This window comes from Amphibalanus amphitrite, unplaced genomic scaffold (genome assembly GCF_019059575.1).
Source record: "Amphibalanus amphitrite isolate SeventyFive unplaced genomic scaffold, NRLGWU_Aamphi_draft 000542F_arrow, whole genome shotgun sequence".
In the NCBI taxonomy this organism is placed as follows: Eukaryota; Metazoa; Arthropoda; class Thecostraca; order Balanomorpha; family Balanidae; genus Amphibalanus; species Amphibalanus amphitrite.
This window is the reverse complement of record NW_024882036.1, coordinates 112,104-135,128: the sequence shown is the minus strand read 5'-3', so window position 1 is coordinate 135,128 and position 23,025 is coordinate 112,104. Positions and strand designations below refer to the sequence as shown.

General features: G+C 50.6%; 3 protein-coding genes across 3 annotated transcripts; 1 reads left to right on the top strand and 2 right to left on the bottom strand.

The window, feature by feature from the left end:
• Positions 1-6,501: 6,501 nt before the first annotated feature.
• LOC122393560 (uncharacterized protein K02A2.6-like) lies at positions 6,502-7,360 on the bottom strand. Its single transcript, XM_043389739.1, has 2 exons — positions 6,704-7,360; positions 6,502-6,579 (listed from the first exon to the last, which is right to left on the bottom strand). The coding sequence occupies exons 1-2, from the start codon at positions 7,358-7,360 to the stop codon at positions 6,502-6,504; spliced, it is 735 nt and encodes a 244-aa protein (XP_043245674.1).
• A 5,210-nt stretch (positions 7,361-12,570) lies between these two features.
• Positions 12,571-14,447, top strand: LOC122393555. The gene is made up of 3 exons (XM_043389727.1): positions 12,571-12,720; positions 13,162-13,436; positions 14,024-14,447. Exons 1-3 carry the CDS (start codon positions 12,601-12,603, stop codon positions 14,376-14,378), a joined length of 750 nt encoding a protein of 249 aa, XP_043245662.1. The 5' UTR covers positions 12,571-12,600; the 3' UTR covers positions 14,379-14,447.
• A 1,604-nt stretch (positions 14,448-16,051) lies between these two features.
• On the bottom strand, positions 16,052-21,713 carry LOC122393577. The gene is made up of 3 exons (XM_043389759.1): positions 21,565-21,713; positions 20,887-21,158; positions 16,052-16,666 (listed from the first exon to the last, which is right to left on the bottom strand). Exons 1-3 carry the CDS (start codon positions 21,682-21,684, stop codon positions 16,384-16,386), a joined length of 675 nt encoding a protein of 224 aa, XP_043245694.1. The 5' UTR covers positions 21,685-21,713; the 3' UTR covers positions 16,052-16,383.
• Positions 21,714-23,025: the final 1,312 nt, after the last annotated feature.

The following is a 23,025-nucleotide window of genomic DNA, read 5'->3' as shown; positions in this document are numbered from 1 at the left end:
AGAGGGTATGCTAAATTTGACGGCGCGGTAGGTATTTCCGAAAAACCTTTGGGGGGTTGCACCTCCCCCCATCACCCCCCCCCCCCATCCTGGCTCGGCGAGGGTTAATCGGGACTACGTACTGCGAGCGTTGTCGTGATAAGGTTTTAAGATATTTAAAACAATGTAAAAAACATATTTTACACTCTAACAAGCTTCGCGGGATGGAGGTCGCTTTCCCGATGAACATTTGGTTGAAGCCATACCGATCATTTTTACCAGTCCGCAATTCGACAGGCTACAAATGGCGTAGGTATCGATTCATCACTGACACGCATCTAATGCTCGCCGAAGCAGTCCATTGGGAAATAACTTGGACCGTTTTGAACCGTAAAGCCAGCATCAGGGCGTCCATGAAAGGAAACATTAGACACCTTACACTGGGCTTTTATAACCCCTCCAGCTGATGTTATCCTTCGGTGGTGCTGCTGGCTCGTTCACTTGGCAACGGAAGGACTCACACCATGTTGCTGAAATCGAAACACATAGCCGAGAGCCAGTGTCTGCCGATCAGCGGCGCAGAGAGGAACGTTGTGTCTCAGTTTGGACGTGGAGCATTTCTGAACCGTTCATAGTTCTACAGTGTCCGAAACAATCGCATTGGTATTTGGTACACTGCTGTCACCACAGGAGTGACTAGAACGAGCGAAATAATTAACCTCGCCGCCTATTTGCACTAACTGCAAGAAGAGTGAACGTTTGGCGTCAGAATGATGCGGAATGGTTCGCTCATCGTCTTCACAAACTATGGTGCGGTACCGGATGACTTCCTAGATGAGCTCATTGTCACCACCGCTCATGTAAGTATTCAGCCGCTGAGAAAACAGGACATGGACGACAGCCTTTCTTCCACCCGACCAGCTCCATCTTTTCATTTATTTACCAACTTTTTTTAGGATCTGGAGAGTCGTAGGTACTCAGATCTCCTTTCGGGGGTGGTAACATGACTGCATAGTTTTATGTGTATCTTTACATTGAAAGATCCGGAAATGAAGGTCCATTTTCTTCTATTCTTTAAATACCCAACTGTACGCCTTTCATCCCCCTCGATTTAAAACCCTGATTTTGAACCAACTTCCGTCCTCCTTGATTTCTGTCTTTTAATACTTGCCGCAGGACCCGCCGTTTGTGTTTATCGAGGAGACTGCGGAGGGGGGTTTTCACTTCAGCGGCTACCTGGTGGACCTATGGAAGATTCTGTGCCAAGAACTGAACGTGACGTACCGCATCGTGCCGCAGTCCTCCAGTGGCTACGGCGCCCTGCTGGCCAACGGAACCTGGACGGGCATGGTGGGAGAGGTGGTCAACCAGGTGGGTATTCAGAGCAGAGGGTACGGCACCTCGACGGGCATGGTCGGGGAGGTGGTCAACCAGGTGGGTATTCAGAGCAGCAGGTGGTATACCAGGTGGGTATTCAGAGCAGAGGGTACGGCACCTGGACGGGCATGGTGGGGGAGGTGGTCAACCAGGTGGGTATTCAGCGCAGCAGGTGGTGTACCAGGTGGGTATTCAGAGCAGAGGGTACGGCACCTGGACGGGCATGGTGGGGGAGGTGGTCAGCCAGGTGGGTATTCAGCGCAGCAGGTGGTATACCAGGTGGGTTTTTCAGAGCAGAGGGTACGGCACCTGGACGGGCATGGTGGGGGAGGTGGTCAACCAGGTGGGTATTCAGCGCAGCAGGTGGGAGAACAGGTGGGTATTCAGAGCAGAGGGTACGGCACCTGGACGGGCATGGTGGGGGAGGTGGTCAACCAGGTGGGTATTCAGCGCAGCAGGTGGTGTACCAGGTGGGTATTCAGAGCAGAGGGTACGGCACCTGGACGGGCATGGTGGGGGAGGTGGTCAACCAGGTGGGTATTCAGAGCAGAGGTGGGAGGACAGGTGGGTATTCAGAGCAGAGATGGGAGGTCAGGGGTAGGTATTCAGAGCAGTGGATACGGCACCTGGGTCGGCAATCGGCATTGTGGGAGAGGTTGTCATCCAGGTGCGATGGACACGTTACAGCGTCACAGCGGCCCCATAACACACATCAACTTTAAGCAGACTATCCATTTCATATATGAAATGGATAGGTCACATATGAGGTCACCACCCGTGACCTCCGATAATAGGGGAAGTTGGGGCAATGCCGTAGTTGGGGCAAAGCCGAAATTCGAGATATTTCTAAAACCGTACGACATGGATGCCACGTCTCAGTGATGCTCTGAAGCTTAAGTGACTACAATTATCGCATGTTTGTTACGAGTTGTCATTTGGAATACTTCGGCTGTGAGGGCGCCAAAAGCGTTTTCAAGGTACGTTTCCCTTGTACTACATGCGCCTTTGAAGCTGCATTTCTTACTCATTATGCTACCGTTTGTCTGGCCAATTCGGTCAAGTAATCTTCAGCATGTCTTTGCATAAGTGTGCTGCCTATTTGAAATTTATACAGCACGTTTAAAAGTTATGGGCCTGCAAATGAAAGTATGGCTGGCTGGAGTAATGCCGAAAACGTGCAATTACGCACGTTAAAGCACGCTACGTGGACTTTACTGCTGTAGAATAGCAACGCGTATTTTTAGTCAAACAAATTACACTTTCAGCCGGCACAACGGCCTGTTACCTATAAGGAATGATTTACCTAGCATTTTTATTATATCACACAATTATAACTTCCAGTGTGCACCAAGCGTCCTCAAGCTCTTAAAACGCGTGTCAGCTTTGATGAATTTTGGATAAAGTTTGAGATAAATTGGCAAAACATCAATGTCAGCATTCCTCGTAGATCATTTATCCCATTTTCGGCTTTCCCCGCAGTCCGGGGCAACGCCGAAAAAGTCAGTTCTTTGATATTTTTAGTTTTTGCGCTTAACGGTATGCGAATTCATCAAATGCGCCTGGTATGTTTGAAAGACAAAAGACTGGCCTCTCGAATGACGCCAACAAGAATAGCTTATGTTGTCTACCTTGCGTGCTACGGGCGTCAGAAAACAAGTATTCGGCGTTCCCCCAACTTCCCCTACAGCCATGGTATACCATGGCTGTATTATCGGAGGTCACGGGTGGTAAGAGCCCGGGTTCGAGTCGCTCTGGCGCTCGATATTCGAGGCTCCTAATGGCCAGCAAAACATGCTAGCTAAATTCATAAAGAAACATGTGTCGCTATTTCATGTTCTTCTTTAGTCTCTCTTTTTCCCTTACGATGACTGGCAGGTATAGGTTGTGTATTTGTTGGACGTCCTCAGAAGGCGGACGCCATCCTCTCGTGGCTGATGCACCGGGAGGATCGGGCCGCCGTGATCGACTACCTGGACTGGGTGCCGGTGTTCAGCAGCGCCCAGCGCTTCTACCTGCGCTCGGGGCGGCGGGAGACGGCCAGCCTGACCAGCGAGGCGGTCAGCTCGCTGCTGCAGCCGCTGCACACCCACCTCTGGCTGCTGCTGCGTGAGTCGCACAAACACCGACAAACAGCGACAAACAGCGGCAAGCCTCGCTGCACGCGCCGTTTGGCTCCTGCTGCAGGAATCGCACTACAATCAATGAACTAAGAAAATTACGCCTCCGTGAATTGACTTCAAACTCAGTCACGTTAATTAAACATCATGACGATGACAACTTTAAATGCCTCAAAATTGAACTAATCGGTATTTGATCAATGCTATCAACTTATTGTCAATAAATCCAAAATTATGAAAAACTGCTGTTAGTAACGCCGTTCCGTTTCCTGTGCTGAGCATCCTGGTGCTGTTGGTGATTTACCGTTCATGTTCTGCAGTGCTGAGTATCCTGGTGCTGTTGGTGATTTACCGTTCCTTTTCTGCAGTGCTGAGTATCCTGGTGCTGTTGGTGATTTACCGTTCATGTTCTGCAGTGCTGAGTATCCTGGTGCTGTTGGTGATTTACCGTTCATGTTCTGCAGTGCTGAGTATGCTGGTGCTGTCTGTGGGCCTGACGCTGACGGTCCGTCTCAATCGGGGCCGCGGGGAGACGGAGAGCACGTGCCGCCAGTTCTCTCTGGGCTCCAGCGTCCTGGCCATCTTCATGACCGTCACCGGCCAGGGCTGGTCCGTTCTGCCGGCCTGCCTCTCGGCACGGACCGTCACCGTCTCCAGTTGGGTCCTGGGTCAGTCCGAGAACCGTAGTGTCCTCCCTCACGGTGTTCAGCTGGACTGTCTCTGGGTTCGTGTCCTAGGCTACGATATACAGCTACAAAATGGCGCGGTATGCGGCGGCAGTTTCTAGCACTGACCAGCGCGGCGCTGCGCCCCTGGACACAAAGGCACTTAGGGTGCGTTACCTTCGCCCCAGTGGGGGGGGGCATATGTTACCACCCTGTCGCGTTTTTTGCGTGTGAATAAAAAACCGCGGCGCGTAGCGCCGCGCCAATTGGGGTAGCTTTTGGTACATCAATTTTGGACAATGTGTGAAATTTTTGACCCCAGGTCATGTCAGGTCAGGTCACCAGGTCAAGTTAACTGACCAAGCCTAAAAAAAAGTTTGCAATCATGTCCAGCCTGCAGTGTTTGTCAAAAAGGTTTGAAACGTGGTGGATTGCATGCTGTTATGGGCGCCTACAATTTGTATATCTCGGATTTTTGATATCCGTGACCTAAGGTCAGGTCAGTGGCGTGACCTTTCCATTACAAGTCAATGGAGAAAAATGAAAATGCCTCTAGATCCGTGTGTACACATCGGAACAGTCCAAATATCTCAGAATCACAATGATTTAGTTCACTCGTGATGACCAAGGTGTCATTTTTGCTGATAGCCTCTAGACAGGTCATCCGAGGTCACTTGAGGCTACAAACAGTTTTTTGCCAATAACTCGCGATTGGAAAGAGATAGAACGCTGGGGATGGTCTTATTGTGTTTGTCTTGTTGAGACGCATCGACTGACATGCAACATGACCTTTTCCGGTAAGGTCATGACCTTGACCTGAGGTCAATTTTTCAAGTTGACCTTTCAAGGTCAAATTATAGTTCATTTAACGCGTCTCGGCGAGGGGAACACGATTCTGGCAATAGAAATGTCGTGGCTTTTTGTAGTCGAAAGTTATTGTCGAAAAACACTTTTCGTAAAAACAGCTATTTTTGGAGTTTTTGCCCTCTGGAGGCTAAACCGTTGACCTGAGGTCAATATTGATAATGACCTTTTCAAAAGAAGAGTTTAAAAGCTATCGTTTGCTCTTCCATGCGTTTTTCTAGCTACCATAGTTCCTGAGATAGCGGCATGTTTTCTGAAAAATATAATGACAATTGGCAAAATTTGACCTTTGATGACCTCTGGTGACCACAATATTGCTCTAAGGTAAAAAATGACCGAAATACTTTCAAACGTACGCATTGAGAGCTATCGACTGCTTTTTACTGCGTCTTTCTAGCCCTCTTAGTTTTTGAGTTAGAGGTGGGTGGTAACATATGCCCCCCCCCCCTCACTAGGGCGAAGTTGGCTGAGACCGCCACTGGGGCGCGGGTTAACCCGCGCCCTGCTGGGGTCCTGGATTTCCACGCCCTGCTGGGGGGGGGTGTTTGAACACCCCCCTTGTAACTCGGCTCCTGGGCCACGTAGCGATACGCGGAAGGCGGCGTTCGAAAGAGCGTCAAAAATAATGACGAAATCACTTCGGTCAATTTTTTGGTCAGGTCAAAGGTCAGGTCACCAGAGGTCATTGAAGGCAAAATTTCGCCGATTTCCAGGTCGAATGTCGAAAATTTCCAAGATGCCAACGCATAACTCGGGAACCAATAGAGCTACAGCGCCGCGGAAAAGCGCATTCGATAGCCCTATTAACGCCCTTTCTGAGTAATTCCCTCAGATTTGACCTAACTGTAGTGTCCACCACCGTCTCCGGGTTCCGATGTATTCTCACAAACTCGCGGTGCAAAAACACTAAAGCACTGTCGTGCTGTGCGGCCGGGCGGAGCCTCTCGACTGCTGGCTCTGACTGGAGCCGAGCAGGGTGCGGCCGCCTCACACTCGTATTACCGGGGGCCCGATGCCGAGCCTCGGACACCCGATGCACTAGGTACTCGATACACTACACATTCCCCCCTCTCGCAAAAAAAAGGAACAGCATCACTGCGACACGTAGTAGTCCGGTCGTCTACAGACACGGTCGCTTCGCCTGGGACGCTGCACGCTCACATCGGCGGCGTCCGGCGACGGCTCGCAAGCTGTCTCGGTCGACGGGCGAGAAGCAGCGGCGAGCGAGGTCAGCGGGCCAGCGGCGTCGGCCTCGGAAGTCGTGGCGGTCGACGTGGTCTCGCCGGGCCCAGCGGGGGGAGATGCGGAGGGAGACGCCGGCGCGTATGGGAGACGGGCCAGATGGGCGGCGTTCCAGGTCCGGCCGTCAGCCAGACGGTACGTTGCGGGACCGACGCGCCCAGTGACTCGCACCGGAGACGTGAACCGACAGGACGTCTTCGAGCGGTGTCCCTGCCGTCTCACGCAGACGTAGTCGCCCTCAGTGATGCGCGGCGTCGTCACGCCACGGCGGCGGTCGTAGGACCTCTTGTTGGACTGCTGTCGGCGTCGAACTCGAGACGCCACACTGTCGGCTCCTGGTGTTGACGGCTGAATGACAGGCAGGTTCAGCCTCATCTGTCGTCCATGCAGGAGCTCTGACGGTGACTTCCCAGTTGTCGTGTGTGGGGTGGCTCGATACACCGCCAGGCTCTTGCGTACCTCGTCAATGAACGCTGCTGGTGGACAGTCTGTGATCCACGACTTGAACGTTTTGTTGAAGCGCTCTACGGCGGAGTTGCCTCTAGGCCAGTAGACGGACGATTTGGTGTGCTTCACCCCTCGGGCGGTCAGGTACGCAGTGAACTCCCTGCTCGTGAACTGGGGCCCATTGTCCGTCACGATCTCGTCGGGATAGCCCTCTTTGGCCCACACAGTTGACAAGAACTTGATGACGTCTTCAGTCTCAGTCGATGACGTCAGGCAGACTTCCGCCCATTTGCTTCTGTAGTCAATCAGAGTGATGGCGTAACGGGCAGTCGCTGGTGCTCCGTTGATTGGACCAACGATATCCATCCCCAGTTTCGACCAGGCGCGGTCCGGCAGGTCGACTGGCTGCATGGGCGCAGGGCGTGCGCGCTGGGAGAGGACTGCGTCGCTGTGCTGGCAGCGCTCGCAACTTCGGCACAGCTCCTCCACCTCACGGTTGATGCCGGGCCACCACGCCAGATTCCGCAGCGCCTGTTTCATGCGGACGATTCCGTCGTGCGCGCTGTGCGCCAGCTCCAGGTATCTGCGGCGGAGCTGAACGGGCACAACAACTTGTTGGGCTCCTCTCAGGATGACGTCGTCGTTGCGCACCCACAACTCGTGTCTCATCTTGAAGTACGGCTGGACTTCAACCGGGCAGGCCTTGGCGCTGCTCGGCCAGCCGCGCTTGATCTGATGACGCAGCTGCTGCAGCTCAGGATCAGCAGCTGCCGCGGTGCGGACGTCTTGCTCGGTCAGCACGCTCTCTTCATCTGTCAGAAGAGCGATCACCTCTTCTTCAGCGGAGCTGTCTTCATGCAGGTCCGCTTCTTCGGGGTGGCCACGGACCATTGTCAGTGAGCATATCTCGCCAGGGTCGGGCTGAGACGGTGGCGGTTCCGGGACTTCTGCGCTCCCAGTGACCGCCAGCTGATCGATTGCCCCACTCGCGGGGTGCAGGTTTACGTCCAACTGCTTCAGCAGGTCCAGTCCCATGACGGCTTCTTCACCGTCGGAATCTATGATGAAGAACTCTGTGTTGGCTCGCCGTCCACGGTAGGTCACCAGCGCTGGCAGCGTGCCAAGTACTTGAAGCTGGTGTCGACCAAAACCGAACAGACGAGCAGACGTTCTATTGAGATGACTGCCTTTGAAGAGACGTCTGGCGATGCCGAGTCCTAAAGCGGACACCGTGGCACCCGTGTCAACTTGCAGATTCACGGTCTGCGTGATACCTGGTACCTCCATCTGTACTTCGCACATCATCTTATCAGTATTTGGTACGGCGCAGCAGAGAACAGTCAGCTCGTGACACCTTCTGTCGTCGTTCCGTTCACCAGACCAGCAGACCACGGCAAAGTGACCCGTCCGCCCACACTGCCTGCACGTGGCCCCGGTAGCGGGACACCGACCGCGCTCATTGTGCTGGCGCCGACCGCAGCTGGGGCACGTGTCCGGTCGCAGCTGGGCAGGTCCGGGGCGACGGTCGGCTTGCAACTGGGCAGGGGCGGGGCGGCGGTCGTCTTGCCGCCGGGCGGGTCGCCAGGGCCGGCGCCCGCGGCGCTGACGAGCGTCAGATATCTGATGCAGTGACTGCGCTCCGTCGGCGGCGGGCCGCGCCGGCCCGGCCATGGCGGTCGCCTCGCGTCGGGATCGCTCGAATGCCTCGGCGATCTCCAGAACGCGGTCCAGGGTCAGGCCCTTATCCTGCAGAAAACGCTCGCGGAGAATCGGATGCGCTGTTGCTTCCACGACTTGGTCACGTATCATGGCGTCTGTCATTTGTCCAAACGAGCAGTTTACTGCCAGGCGGCGCAGCGCCGCCACGTAGTCGGCCGTCGGCTCGTGCGACTCTTGCCGTCGCTGCCGGAAGAAGAACCGCTCCGCGATCACGTTGACCTGAGGTTCATAAAACTCGGCGAGCTGCCGCTCAGCCGAATGGAACTCGTCTTCGTCTTCTCTCCTCGGCTGGACCGGTAGGGTACGGTACACCCGTTGCGCCTCGGCGCCGACACAGTGCAGAAGGAGAGCCGTCTTCCTCTCCGTGCTGTAGGCCTCACCTCCCAGGGCAGTCAGGTAGTTGTGGAAACTGAAAATCCAGTCACTCCAGGGCAGTGCTGGTTTTCCTGGTCTCGCCAGGAACGGAGTTGGCGGCGACACCCCCTCGACGTTCATCGTCGGTAGTATTCAGGATCTCGTCCTCGTCGCCAGATGTAGTGTCCACCGCCGTCTCCGGGTTCCGATGTATTCTCACAAACTCGCGGTGCAAAACACTAAGGCACTGTCGTGCTGTGCGGCCGGGCGGAGCCTCTCGACTGCTGGCTCTGACTGGAGCCGAGCAGGGTGCGGCCGCCTCACACTCGTATTACCGGGGGCCCGATGCCGAGCCTCGGACACCCGATGCACTAGGTACTCGATACACTACACTAACGTCAACGGTTTTGCCTGCAGGGGGCAAAAACTGCAAAAATAGCCGATTTTTTCGAAAACAGTTTTTCTGCAATAACTTTTGACCCAAGCCTTGTACGAGCTTACTTTTACCGGCATCGTGTTCCTCTCGTCAAGACGCATCGAATGAACTATGACTTGACCTTGAAAGGTCAACTTGAAAATTTGACCTCAGGTCAAGGTCATGACCTGACCGGAAAGGGTCATGTTGCATATCAGTCGATCCGTATCGTCGAGCTGAACACATCTAAGGCATTTTCACCGCTCTAGCATGCCTCTATCAAAAGTTATTTGCGAAAAACTGTTAGATACCATTCGTGACCTAAGATGACCTCAGGGCATAAACAAGGGTGGTCACGGACACCATTTTCAAGTTCCGTGTGTCTAAACCACTTGTAATTCGGTGTTTGGGAGTGTTTATAATGTCTTTCATCCAAAAGAGGCGCATTTCAATTTTCTCCCATTGACTTATAATGGGGAGGTCGCAAAATTGACCTGACCTTAGGTCATCGATATCAAAATTCTGAGATATACATTTTGTACATGCTATTGCTCTCAGCAATCGCTGAAAGTTTCAAAGCGATCGGTCACTCGGTGTAGCTATGACAGACATTGAAAGTTTTTATGAGGTGAGGTCACTTCAAGTGACCTGGTGACCTGACCTTGAATGACCTTGGTCTGAAATTTTCACAACATGTGTAGAATTGATGTATGATAAGGTGTACCAAAAACGGCGGCGCTCCGCGCCGCCGTTTTTGAGATATTCGCGAAAAACCACAAGGGAGGGTGTTCAAACACCCCCCCCAGCAGGGCGCGGGTTAATGGCACTGCTTCACTGACAATCTGAGCCGTCAGTAGAAGCATAGCATAGCTGCCGCTTGAGCGATTCCCAAATCATTGCGGCTATCCCCGTGTTCGGCCGCAAACGATGGGCACTGTGCGAAGGCCAGCCATTGATTTAACCCGCGCACCGACGGGGGGGGGCGGATATCCGCCCCCCCCTGAGGTTTTTCGCAAATAGCGGGAAAACCGAGGCGCGTAGTGCCGCGAAATTTGGTACGACTATTCCCTCATCAATTTTACACATGGTGTGCAGGTTTGAACCTCCTACCTTTCAAGGTCAGGTCACCAGGTCACTTTGAATGACCCAACCTCAAGTCACTTTTTTGCAACTTTGTCACCGTGCCAGAGCTACAGTAGATGTCGGAGACCTTTGAAAGTCGCATGATGTTATTAGGTCATTAGTAGCTACAATTTGTTTATCTCGGAATTTTGATATCGGTGACCTAAGGTCAGGTCAATTTCGCGACCTCCCCATTAGGTATAAGTCAATGGGGGAAAAATCAACTCCCTGTTTTTACCACTAAAACGGGTCGGAATGGCCCCATATACCATACATGACTTCATATACGATCAACCTTCACTACCTTGAGGTCTGTTTTGCTGTTGGGCAGCTGTGAGGTCATGTGACGTCATCAAAGGTCACCAAAGGTTTTTGGCCAATAACTCCGTACAGGAACAAGATACAGACGCGTGGATGGTCTCATTGTGTTCAGCTCGTCAAGACGCATCGAATGATATACATGATGACCTCGAGGTCACGTGACCTGAGGTCAACCTTTGACCTTGACCTTTCGAGGTCAACATACATATCATTCGATGCGGATTGACGGAAGGATCACGATGATGCCCTTCGTTTGTTCCTATCTTGACTAATTCGAAAGTTATTCGAGAAAAACTCCTCTCCATATCTAGCGCCGCCATTTTGACTTTTTCGACCCCTGTGACGTCATCTTTGACCTGACCTGAAAATGACCTTAGTAAAAATTGTAGATCTTGACCGTGCGTATCCGATGCCGTTTACCGCTTGTCGCTATCTTGCTTCGTTCTCGAGATCTCAGGGGGCGGTCATCCGCCCCCCCCCCCCTTGTCGGTGCGAAGTTGGCGCAGAAGTCGGTGCGCGGGTTAAAGGTAGTGTGCCACCTTGGAAAGATTTCCCGTTTTATTTTTCCTAGGATAAGAAGCTTCTGTTTTTACCTAATATCGCAAAAAAAATCAAAAATGGGCCTGGAATAGTGCCTTTTTCGCCTAAAAGTTTATCGGTTTTTAGATATGTATAACAACTGTAGTGGGCTCACCTGCAAACAGGCGTCGGGCAACAATCGCGAATGCGGCGCACTTGTGACAATAAGCAAAGGTCATTATAGTGTTACGACCATACGACGTACGGGAATGAGTTATCAGCTGTCTAATCGTAGACAACACAATGTCGAGCCTTAGACTGTAAGCCTGTATTGGTATTGTTTCTTAAATTTGGCTGTCGAACATTAATTTGTGGTTTGAAATATGATTTTATGTAAAATAATTGATATGAAACAGCCGTCTCTTAAGTTATGACCCCATTACACCACACGCAAGTGGCAGAAATGACAATGATCAGCTGACGCATTTTTCTTGGCCGAAGTCAGAGCGCGCGGCCCGACGCACCACGCGTATTTGGAAATTCCGACCTCGACGAGCATCAGAAGCCACCCAACAGGCGTGTTCGAAACCGCAGGAGATGATGATGAACGGGTTTATCGAAACTTGATTGGATGAGCCTATCGGTAATAGCAATTTTAGTGTGTGCATTTATTGTTCATAGTGGTGTGAAATGTGGTTGGGGTACGACCGACAACCCGTCGGGGCGAATTTCGCACTGGGGTACTCAAAATTTGAAGAATTTAAGACGTTTCCATAAGTTTTGAAGGTATGGATAAGTTCTAAAAATCCGGTTCTCCTTATCCGGGTCATTAACTCCATATGGTCCAAGAAAGCTGGCACACTACCTTTAAGCATGATAAATTATTTAACGCAGCCGCCATGCAAGACCTGTCTGTGCTGAACTGACGTGTTTCGTCTTACACCAATCAATGTCGACCTCATGAATGGCGTCATGTGATCGTGCCCTGTAACACATGCTCTACACGAATCACGTGTTACAACAATGCGTGTTTTTCCGACCGCAAATAAAAACTGTTTTTAATTTACATGGGGAGCAGGAGGTTTAATTTACCTGATTGAAACACTTTTTCTCAATCGACATACATAATCAATTGGCATCAAAGCACCGACTTGCACTCAAAAGCGTACTCAACTGAGGCGTGCTGTCTCCTCTCTCTCTCTCTCTCTCTCTCTCTCTCTCTCTCTCTCTCTCTCTCTCTCTCTCTCTCTCTCTCTCTCTCTCTCTCTCTCTCTCTCTCTCTCTCTCTTTCTCTTTCTCTCTCTCTCTCTCTCTCTCTCCTCTCACTCTCTCTCCCTCTCTCTCTCTCTCTCTCTCTCTCTCTCTCTCTCTCTCTCTCTCTCTCTCTCTCTCTCTCTCTCTCTCTCTCTCTCTCCCTGTCTCAGGTATTTTGATCAGTATCAACTACACGGCCAACCTGATGTCCTACCTAACCGTTAGTCGGCCGGAAGCTCCCATCAGCAGCTTGGAGGAGTTTATTGCTAACGAGGACTGGACGCTGGTAATGGAGGAAGGCTACGGCAGTGTTGGAGATTGGGCAGTAAGTCGCAGATACTTTGTGAATCAGACAGATAGTAGTGGTTAAACGGTCCAATATGGTGTTATTTTCTTGTTATCTGTTAGTGGCAGCGCTCTGGTTATCCGTGCATTCTACAAGCGTAACTTTACTCTGATGTGTTGTATAAGAATTGACTTCACAATACCACATTTGACTTCATTTGGACTCGGCTTTGACCTCAGACCTGAGACCAATGTTATTTGTTATAGAAAAACATTAAGCCTCAGTGCGTTTTATTTCTGATTCTGAGCTGAGCAGCCAAAAGGGAGCAGAAGAACGCATTTATGTACTTTGACATGCGTGGTTACCAGGGGCTCTTTTATTTGGCTCGATTTTTATTTGCAGCCAATGGCTCGATATTATTATGGCCCCTGGACTCTGACCTGACCTGACCTGATGTTTGACCAATGACCCTGCCCGCAGCGCAACAGTACGCCGGCCCGGCGCGACCTCTACCGTCTGATCACAGAACGGAGCCGCTTCGCGCCCCTCGACGGCACGGTGGAAAACATGCTCCGCGCCACCCAGCCGCGCACGTTGGTGCTCTATGATCTGAAGCTCATTTTCCACCGTGTCGGATCGGAGGCGTGTCGGCTCGTTCAGCTGCCGAGCGAGGAGCTGCCCGAGGAGTGGACGGTGCCGGAGTACCTGGTGCTCAGGAAGGGCCTCGGACACCTCCGGGACAGGATGAACCACGTGTGAGTGGGGGACTAGGGGGGGGGGGGTAGGGGGGAGAGTTAGAATCACGACGACATCGAACGCTCTACGGGCAAAGGGGCCGATTTTTTGCAATAGTATGTAGAATTCTATATCGTGAATTTTATGTATTATATGTATATGTACAATAACACGGAACAAAAATGATAGACGAACGCGTTTCGGCTAAATCGCCGTCACCAGCGTCTAAAAGGAGAAAAAAGTTCTCCTTTTAGACGCTGATGACGGCGATTTAGCCGAAACGCGTTCGTCTATCATTTTTGTTCCGTGTTATTATACTTGTCTCAGCTGAAATACAATGTATATGTACTTACACATAGCAGCATATCGAAAAATTTTAATTGACTTGAGTGACTACGTGGGCGATGTATTATAAAAATAATTTACTTTATTACATTTTTCTCTGTTAACCTCACCAGTCGCCACCCATGTCATTGATGAGTTAATGCCTTTGCCCTTTCCCTCACTGCGTGCTGTCAGTCTGCTGCGACTGTCTCTGAGCGTCTATCATGACAGTGCTATGACCGGTACCCGGCGGTACCTCCCTCCCCACATCGTGTGTCCACAGTCTGCAGCGTCTGCTGCAGTCCGGCGCCGTGGACCGCCTGCGGCGCCGCTGGTTCGGCCACGGCCGCCGCCTCTGCGCCGCCGTGGCCGCCGTGCGGCCGCTGACGCTGGCCGACCTGGCCGCCGTGCTGGCCGTCACGCCGCTGGCCGCCGCCGCCGGCTGCCTGCTGCTGGGCGGGGAGCTGCTGGTCAGGCGGCTCAGCAGACGGCGGGACCAGCAGCGGCGGCAGGGGACCGCGGACAGCGCCGCCAGAGGGAGGGCCGGGGCTGCAGCCGGCGCCGCCCGAGCCAGGAGAGCGCGCAGTCTGCCCTCCATCTTCAGCTGCTGTGAGAGGCAGCTCAACACCAAATGCTGAGGCCGAGCACAGAGCGCCGGCCCAGTGGTGACCTCAGCACCAGTGTTAGTCTTCACAATGTGAGCGTTATCTTAGCGCACCGGTTCTGTTATTGAGACGGAGATAAAGATGTATCGATGATTAATTGTTTATGCACATTTGAGCAGGCCATCTACTTGTGGCATGAATACAATAGACGCACCACCTATATTTTTTAACCCGCGCCCGGCTGGGGGTCCTGGATTTCCACGCCCTGCTGGGGGGGGGTTTGAACACCCCCCCTTCTAACTCGGCTCCTGGGCCACGTAGCGATACGCGGAAGGCGGCGTTCGAAAGAGTGCCAAAAATAATGACGAAATCACTTCGGTCACTTTTTTGGTCAGGTCAAAGGTCAGGTCACCAGAGGTCATTAAAGGCAAAATTTCGCCGATTTTCAGGTCGAATGTCGACAATTTCCAGGAAGCCAACGCATAACTCGGGAACCAAAGCGCCGCGAGCTAAAGCGCCGCGGAAAAGCGCATTCGATAGCCCTATTAACGCCCTTTCTGAATAATTCTCTCAGATTTGACCTAACGTCAACGGTTTTGCCTGCAGGGGGCAAAAACTGCAAAAATAGCCGATTTTTTCGGAAACAGTTTTTCTGCAATAATTTTTGACCCAAGCCTTGTACGAGCTTACTTTTACCGGCATCGTGTTCCTCTCGTCAAGACGCATCGAATGAACTATAACTTGACCTTGAAAGGTCAACTTGAAAATTTGACCTCAGGTCAAGGTCATGACCTGACCGGAAAAGGTCGTTTTCCATATCAGTCGATCCGTATCGTCGAGCTGAACACATCTAAGGCGTTTTCACCGCTCTAGCATGCCTCTATCAAAAGCTATTTGCGAAAAACTGTTAGACACCATTCGTGACCTGAGATGACCTCAGGGGCATAAATAGGGGTCATGGACACCATTTTCATGTTCAGTGTGCTTAAACCACTTGTAATTCCATGTTTGGGAGTGTTTACCATGTCTTTTGTCGAAAAGAGGCGCATTTCAATTTTCTCCCATTGACTTATAATGGGGAGGTCGCAAAATTGACCTGACCTTAGGTCACCGATATCAAAATTCTGAGATATACATTTTATAGATACTGTTACCCTTATCAAGCGCTGAAAGTTTCAAAGCGATCGGTCACTTGGTGTAGCAATGGCAGACATTGAAACTTTTTATGAGGTGAGGTCACTTCAAGTGACCTGGTGACCTGACCTTGAATGACCTTGGCCTGAAATTTTCACAACATGTGTAGAATTGATGCGTAATAAGGTGTACCAAAAACGGCGGCGCGGAGCGCCGCCGTTTTTGAGATATTTGCGAAAAACCACAAAGGGGGTGTTCACACACCCCCCCCCCCCCCCCAGCAGGGCGCGGCTTAAGTAGCTTGCCAATCGCCCTCATTTTGCTGTAAACGCCGCTTATCTTTTGTGATGAATGCCATCTGTGCACTTGTGGTTGTAATTCAATGCTGAGAAACGTACAATGCTTAGAATTCTGAAAATGTTTTTTGCATTTTGATCATTCTGTAAAGAAATGAAACTTATATAAGTAGCTCAGTTATGTTACAACAAGCAAATAAACTTTATTTACACTATTATTTAGTTTTGCCATATTGGATCACCCCCGTGAACCAGCATCTAAACAGACGAAAGGATGTGATTTTCAGGTATATTTGTTATCAGACGAAAATAATGATGAGTTAGGCAATCACCTAAGGACATAAAAACTATGAAGCACGGTCATAGATACTATACTATGCTATGAAGGTACAGACCCCGTCAGTAGCACCCCTTTCGCCGCTTCAATAGCCGTGGTCAGTTGGCCACCAGGTGTCGGGGCAATCGACCTAGGGGGCAGGGCGACCCCGTTCAATCACAATGTCTCTGCAACCAGTGTTTTACATTTTCTTCTCTCACATGTTATGCATGTAATACAAACTAATCGGTCGACTCAAGCATCACAAAAAGTGTCCGTCTTCAGTTTGCCCCTACCACTCCCTACCCCGGACGCTGTCGCAGACCTCCCCCTCCCCCAGAGCCCCCTGCCGCCGCTGCTGGTCCCGCCGTCTGCTCAGCCGCCTGACCAGCAGCTCCACGCCCAGCAGCAGGCAGCCGGCGGCGGCGGCCAGCGGCGTGACCGCCAGCACGGCGGCCAGGTCGGCCAGCGTCAGCGGCCGCACGGCGGCCACGGCGGCGCAGAGGCGGCGGCCGTGGCCGAACCAGCGGCGCCGCAGGCGGTCCACGGCGCCGGACTGCAGCAGACGCTGCAGACTGTGGACACACGATGTGGGGAGAGACGTCACTGCTGGCATATCAATTACGTGGTTGGCGACACGTGTTTAACAACGTGTTTAACAGCGTGTTTAACGTGTAAACAACGTGTTTAACATGTAGTTTATCTTCATTACTTAGTCCGCAGTTACCTGGGCGTTACGCTGTGTGATGAGCCTTTTGGTATGCGTCGATAAATGCATTTTACTTTGGTTGTAAGCGTGAAGTACGTTTCATCATTCATGTTCTAGTTCAAACATCACAATAGAGACACAAATCCAAAACCTTGAGATGAGACTGGAGTCGATGAAGAGATGGTTGTCCATCCAATAGGCCTCAGTCAAAACGGTTCGACACCCCGGTTGCCTAAAATATGAAAATCATAGCGCTACCCTAATTCATGAGCTTGCTGCAACAGAGAAAATATTTGATACAACATAATGCTCACGGCCCATATGCCTAGACTATTTTATGGTTATATGATGATTTTTAGAGCCAATGATGCATTTTGTACATGCAGTCGCACCTTGCAATACTTATCGTACTCACTAAACTGGGTGTTTGCAAAGTTACTGCATTGTAGCTTTGCGTGCCATCTGCTGTTTGGAATGCCAGCAAACGTGCTATGAACCTAACACCGATCAGCTAGGCCACTTTGATATGGCGGAGCCGACAGTACCATCGCATACCACTCGTTTCGTAAAGGTCTCATTGCAATTTTAAGCTTCGTGTATAAACAAGATAGAATCGGCCGTGCGGGAAAGCGCAGTCGTTAACTTTACAGCGCCGGATTATTATTTGGCAGTTTTATAGCTTGAGCGCAATGTCGTTTCGCAGACTTAGCTAGTAAACAATGCGCTGAGTGTCATTTCATTGTACGGTGCCCTGGCCAATGGTCGCCTCAGTGGGGTCGGGGAGGGGGCAGGGGGAGGGGTTTGATTGTGTCCCAAGGCCAGGTCCCAGGACCAACAATCTGTGCTAATGGATGTGGTGCGGGTCTGTTTGGAAGAGCGGCTTTCATTGTCATGTCATTTGAAATTGATTTGCTCTTTCAACCCTGATAGGTATATAGTGATTGTGAAATTTAATAAACCAATTTATATGTTAAATTCGTATGCAAGTTGCAATAAAAATGAATCAGTGCTCTGTTTTAGGTTTATCGCCAATCTATCATTAATTAGCGATTTATCTGAAGATTGCTTCACACCGTCTTAACCCTATTCCTGGCGGGGGCGGGCCTCAGGAGCCCCCCCCCCCCTGAGGTTTTTTGGTTATTTCTCCCAAACGCGTTGAGCTAGGAAGCTCAAATTTTCTGACTTTTCCTAAAAGGCTTCTACGCAACATGTCTGAAAATTTTGAGTTGATCTGACCTCAGGTCAGGTCACCAGAGGCGGTTTGGTGACCCTACCTCAGAAAAGTTTGCAATCACGCCAGAGCTAGAGTTTTTGACCGATCAATTTCTTCTCTTCAGGCTTTAGTTAGGGTACCAGTATGTGCAATTTGTATATCTCGGAATTTTGATATCGGTGACCTAAGGTCAGGTCAATTTCGCGACCTCCCCATTATAAGTCAATGGGGGAAAAATCAACTCCCTGTTTTTACCACTAAAACGGGTCGGAATGGCCCCATATACCATACATGACTTCATATACGATCAACCTTCACTACCTTGAGGTCTGTTTTGCTGTTGGGCAGCTGTGAGGTCATGTGACGTCATCAAAGGTCACCAAAGGTTTTTGGCCAATAACTCCGTACAGGAACAAGATACAGACGCGTGGATGGTCTCATTGTGTTCAGCTCGTCAAGACGCATCGAATGATATACATGATGACCTCGAGGTCACGTGACCTGAGGTCAACCTTTGACCTTGACCTTTCGAGGTCAACATACAGGGTGTCCCATAAGTTCGTTCTCACATTTTATTTGCATGTGAAACAGAGTACTTTGCGTTTTGATATATTTATGACCCCTCAATGTGCTCCCCATTTAATAGGCAAACACATGAACACATGCTGCGGCATGCCAACCGGCATGTTTGGCTGCATAGCAGGCTTAAAGTTAACCCAGACTGACTTGACATGCGCCGTGAGCTCCTCGAGGCTGGAACAGCGCTACGCTTCGACGAGCCTAAATTTCAGCATAACCAACAATTTTTTATGAAATTTTGATCCGATGAGGTGCCTGGCATGTGGTCTTGCCACAAACGCCTGTCACAGTCTCCTTCCACCGCTTTTAAGCTTTGCTCGGCCTGTGCACTGATGCACTGTCTTGCCTGAAGATGGGCCTACGACCTCTCGGATGCCATTTTCTCCTCTATAAATGTGTTCATACTCGCGGTTCGAGTTCCGCTTGAGGGCTGAAACTCCTCCTAGATTTTCTTGGAAAAGCATTATGCTTCCCTAAGCTGTTTCTGGGACACCAATCGCAACCTGGTCAGCGTCTGGACGCCTATAACCCCACAATACCGTGATCTTGGCCTTTCGCATAGGAACATAACGGGACGAAACGGAGGCCTCCTCCTTCGCCCTTATGGGGTTGTTTTCGGGTTTGGACGGGTGTTTCATCTCGAACGTGGACTAGTTAGTCCAGATGACCTGGTTGATGTCCTCAACCCTTTAGTTTTTTTAGCCTCAGGCATAACGAAACTCATGTTTGGCCATTTTAAGACGTTTTTGACTGTTTTGAGCCCTCCGGTAAGCAAAGCTTAAGTCACCTTGAGTTATGTACCCCGTAAGAACAATTTTAGACAGCTGGTAATCCATCCTGAAAAGTCTGCTTACCATCTTTCTAACCCTTTGACCTTTTTGATGGCCACTTTGGCGCCACACAGTTTTGGCCACATGACTCACTCCTGAGAGCTGACAAAAAAGAGGATAAACTTGCAATGATTGACTCCCGACAAATCATCGGTGTCACTTGCTGACTGTGCGTCCAGTTAGCGATGGACATTGTCTACAGACTGGTAGCCTCAATCACCCTCAATCGTCGCGAATGGTCACGTGCTGACTAAATACCGAGACGTACCCGTATTGGAGACCTCTATGTTGCGGCGTTAGCCGTCTGTGTAGGAAACGGGCTCTCTAGCAAAAACTATTTTGTCTACAGAAATTAGTTACTGTGGAGCATATTTCTACCAGCCATGGCAACCACGTAAGCTCAGTAACGAACCAATTTCAGCGTGTCTTTAAGCAAGAGAGCCTAAAAACGTAAAATTTAGGTGAGAACGAACTTATGGGACACCCTGTATATATCATTCGATGCGGATTGACGAGAGGATCACGATGATGCACTTACTATGGACGTCAAACCCCTTGAGACCCCACTTTTTTGCGATAATTCTTAAATGCGTCAACTCTCGTTGACAATATTCTGGCAATGTGTGTTTCAGAACCTGCCGAAACTTTTATTACTAAGGTATTTTGACGCCAAACGATTATGAAAGGTACTTCTCATTCACTCGTAATGTTAAATTTCACGGACCGAATCTGCTGTTTGGGTAGAGGCTACGCGCTCATGGGGCGGAGCCACGTAATGACGTCAGCGCTAAGCTCCGCCCTACCCCTCCGGCGCTCCTTGCCCGGCGACCGGTCACTCGCGTCTCTCGCTCCATTCAGGCTTGATGGTGGGCGGTGGCTGGTAGCGGTAGCGGGCGCTGGTAGATGACATTAAGAGCAGATGGCGCTGGTGGCGGGGCTCGAGTGTGGCCGAGCGCAAGCCTCTTCCCGGGCCTGAATTGACCTTAGCATTACGAGTGAATGAGAAGTACCTTTCATAATCGTTTGGCGTCAAAATACCTTAGAAATAAAAGTTTCGGCAGGTTCTGAAACACACATTGCCTGAATATTGTCAACGAGAGTTGACGCATTTAAAAGTTATCGCAAAAAAGTGGGGTCTCAAGGAGTTTGACGTCCATAGTAGTTTGTTCCTATCTTGACTAATTCGAAAGTTATTCGAGAAAAACTCTCTCCATATCTAGCGCCGCCATTTTGACTTTTTCGACCCCTGTGACGTCATCTTTGACCTGACCTGAAAATGACCTTAGTAAAAATTGTAGATCTTGGCCGTGCGTATCCGATGCCGTTTACTGCTTGTCGCTATCTTGCTTCGTTCTCGAGATCTCAGGGGGGGGGCCGAATCGGCCCCCCCCCGCCAGTTTCTTGTCCCGGCGGAGCCCGCCAGGAATAGGGTTAAGGTTATCAATAGCCTATCTTTGGACTCACAGTTTGTTCATCCTGTTTCTGAGCGCGCCCAGTCCCCTGCGCAGAACCAGGTAGTTGGGCTCCTCCCGGCGGTGGGGGTGCTTCTTCCGCAGCGGAAGCAGGTGGCACGCGTCCTCCTCCAGCCACTTGAACAGCATCGGCATGTTGTAGTAGAGGAGCGTGTTGGGCCGCGCGGCGCGCGCCATGACCTCCGGGGTGCCGTTCAGGGCGAGGAACCGCTCGCCGGTCACCACGCGACGGTATAGGTGGCGCTCACTGGCCGAGGCACTCTTCTGCAGCAGAGGAGGTGCGGATGGTTACCATGGAAACGCGACATTTCGCTGGGGAAGCGACTCGTCTGCAGAGGAGGCGCGGATGGTTACCATGGAAACATCTCATCGTTGGGAAATTGGCAACGGTACGCATGAAGGAACGTCCTTTGCAGAATGAAATATAAATTTACATGTTCAATAGAAACGCATCTACTGACTACTGGTTCAGTAGATTAACCCCAATAATATTCAATTGAAGTTTTATTAGTCGATACACGTTCATGGTTGGTTGTTGAATTATTTAACTTTAATTGAACTGGATGATTGAACCAAAAATAATCCTTGACATTGAACAACCGGTTACAATTCAGCATACCTATCCATGCTAGTCAGAAGCAGCTATGCAGGCACCCTCCCGTCGTCTTACCGCCCAATCCCCTATGATGCCCACACCGCTCTCCATCGCGAACGTCCAGTCGTCCCGGGCGGAAAACTCGTCCAGGCTGCTGATGGGAGCCTCCGGCCGACTGACTGTCAGAAACGACATCAGGTTGGCCGTGTAGTTGATACTGATCAAAATACCTGAGGGAGAGAGAGAGAGAGAGAGAGAGAGAGAGAGAGAGAGAGAGAGAGAGAGAGAGAGAGAGAGAGAGAGAGAGAGAGAGAGAGAGAGAGAGAGAGAGAGAGACTGCTCACTGCTCAGTCGATTGGATCTCTGAGCACGAGTTCGTATTCGGAAGCCTTCGATGTGGTCTCCAATCGGAAAGCAAGTTAATATGGCACATTAGAATGATATCTCTAGACAGATAATTCATTTCAAAACCGTTTCTTTAGAAGTGCTGTAATATCCACAAAATGCAAACATCAATCTCCTCTCTTTCCGTTTTGTCTGTCTACAAGTCGCTCGCCAGGACTGCTGCGCCGGCAGGCCTTTGTGCATTGCGGCACAGTATGATTCAGGCGGTCGACATCCCTGACATCTAGCGAGCGTTCTGAGAACTACACACCAAGCCCTGCGGCACAGCATGTATCAGGCGCTTGAAACTGGTGACATCTAGCGGCTGTTGTTGCGACTATTCTCGGGCTGTGACCGTGATACACCCGAGTGAAACTTTCGCTAAGCGACCCTCATCTCATCGGGCATCTATTTACACATAAACAGTGAAATTTTATTTTAACACGCGCAGTGGAACGAGGGGGGGGGCGGATTTCGCCCACCCCTCCTGTTTTTCGCCAATAACTCACGCCGCAAACCTAATATTAATGTGAAATTTTGGCTACCTGTCCAGAATTGAATTGCGGATCTTCTCGTGCAAGAAATAAGAAAATTGGTTCGCAACTTTTCTAGTAATAGCGGTGTAAAGTCAAACATCGCGGCGGCCGGCGCTAGCCGTTACGCGCCGCCTGAATTGTACCGGGTGTCCCAAAAGTAAGGTCATGATTTAAAACTTAAATATCTCGAGAAGTAAGAGTCCGAATCACTTCCAATTTTAACACGTGCAAGGTACATCCATAAAATTATTTTCTTGCATGCTTAAACCATTTTTGATCATAACTACACCGAGCAGTAGGCATAAAACTGAGCATGATAAATTATTTAACGCAGCCGCCATGCAAGACCTGTCTGTGCTGAACTGACGTGTTTCGTCTTACACCAATCAATGTCGACCTCATGAATGGCGTCATGTGATCGTGCCCTGTAACACATGCTCTACACGAATCACGTGTTACAACAATGCGTGTTTTTCCGACCGCAAATAAAAACTGTTTTTAATTTACATGGGGTGCAGGAGGTTTAATTTACCTGATTGAAACACTTTTTCTCAATCGACATACATAATCAATTGGCATCAAAGCACCGACTTGCACTCAAAAGCGTACTCAACTG

Excerpts from the sequence above, each read along its gene's own strand:
- LOC122393577 (XM_043389759.1), bottom strand. The coding sequence starts at position 21,684 with ATGTCGTTTCTGACAGTCAGTCGGCCGGAGGCTCCCATCAGCAGCCTG. Across the intron at positions 21,159-21,564 it reads GCATCATAGGGGATTGGGCG|AAGAGTGCCTCGGCCAGTGA; the intron begins GTAAGACGACGG and ends CCTCTGCTGCAG. Across the intron at positions 16,667-20,886 it reads AGAAACAGGATGAACAAACT|TCTGCAGCGTCTGCTGCAGT; the intron begins GTGAGTCCAAAG and ends GTGTGTCCACAG.
- LOC122393555 (XM_043389727.1), top strand. The coding sequence starts at position 12,601 with ATGTCCTACCTAACCGTTAGTCGGCCGGAAGCTCCCATCAGCAGCTTG. Across the intron at positions 12,721-13,161 it reads GCAGTGTTGGAGATTGGGCA|CGCAACAGTACGCCGGCCCG; the intron begins GTAAGTCGCAGA and ends CCCTGCCCGCAG. Across the intron at positions 13,437-14,023 it reads CGGGACAGGATGAACCACGT|TCTGCAGCGTCTGCTGCAGT; the intron begins GTGAGTGGGGGA and ends GTGTGTCCACAG.
- LOC122393560 (XM_043389739.1), bottom strand. The coding sequence starts at position 7,360 with ATGAGACACGAGTTGTGGGTGCGCAACGACGACGTCATCCTGAGAGGA. Across the intron at positions 6,580-6,703 it reads CAGCAGCGTTCATTGACGAG|GAGCCGACAGTGTGGCGTCT; the intron begins GTACGCAAGAGC and ends CGTCAACACCAG.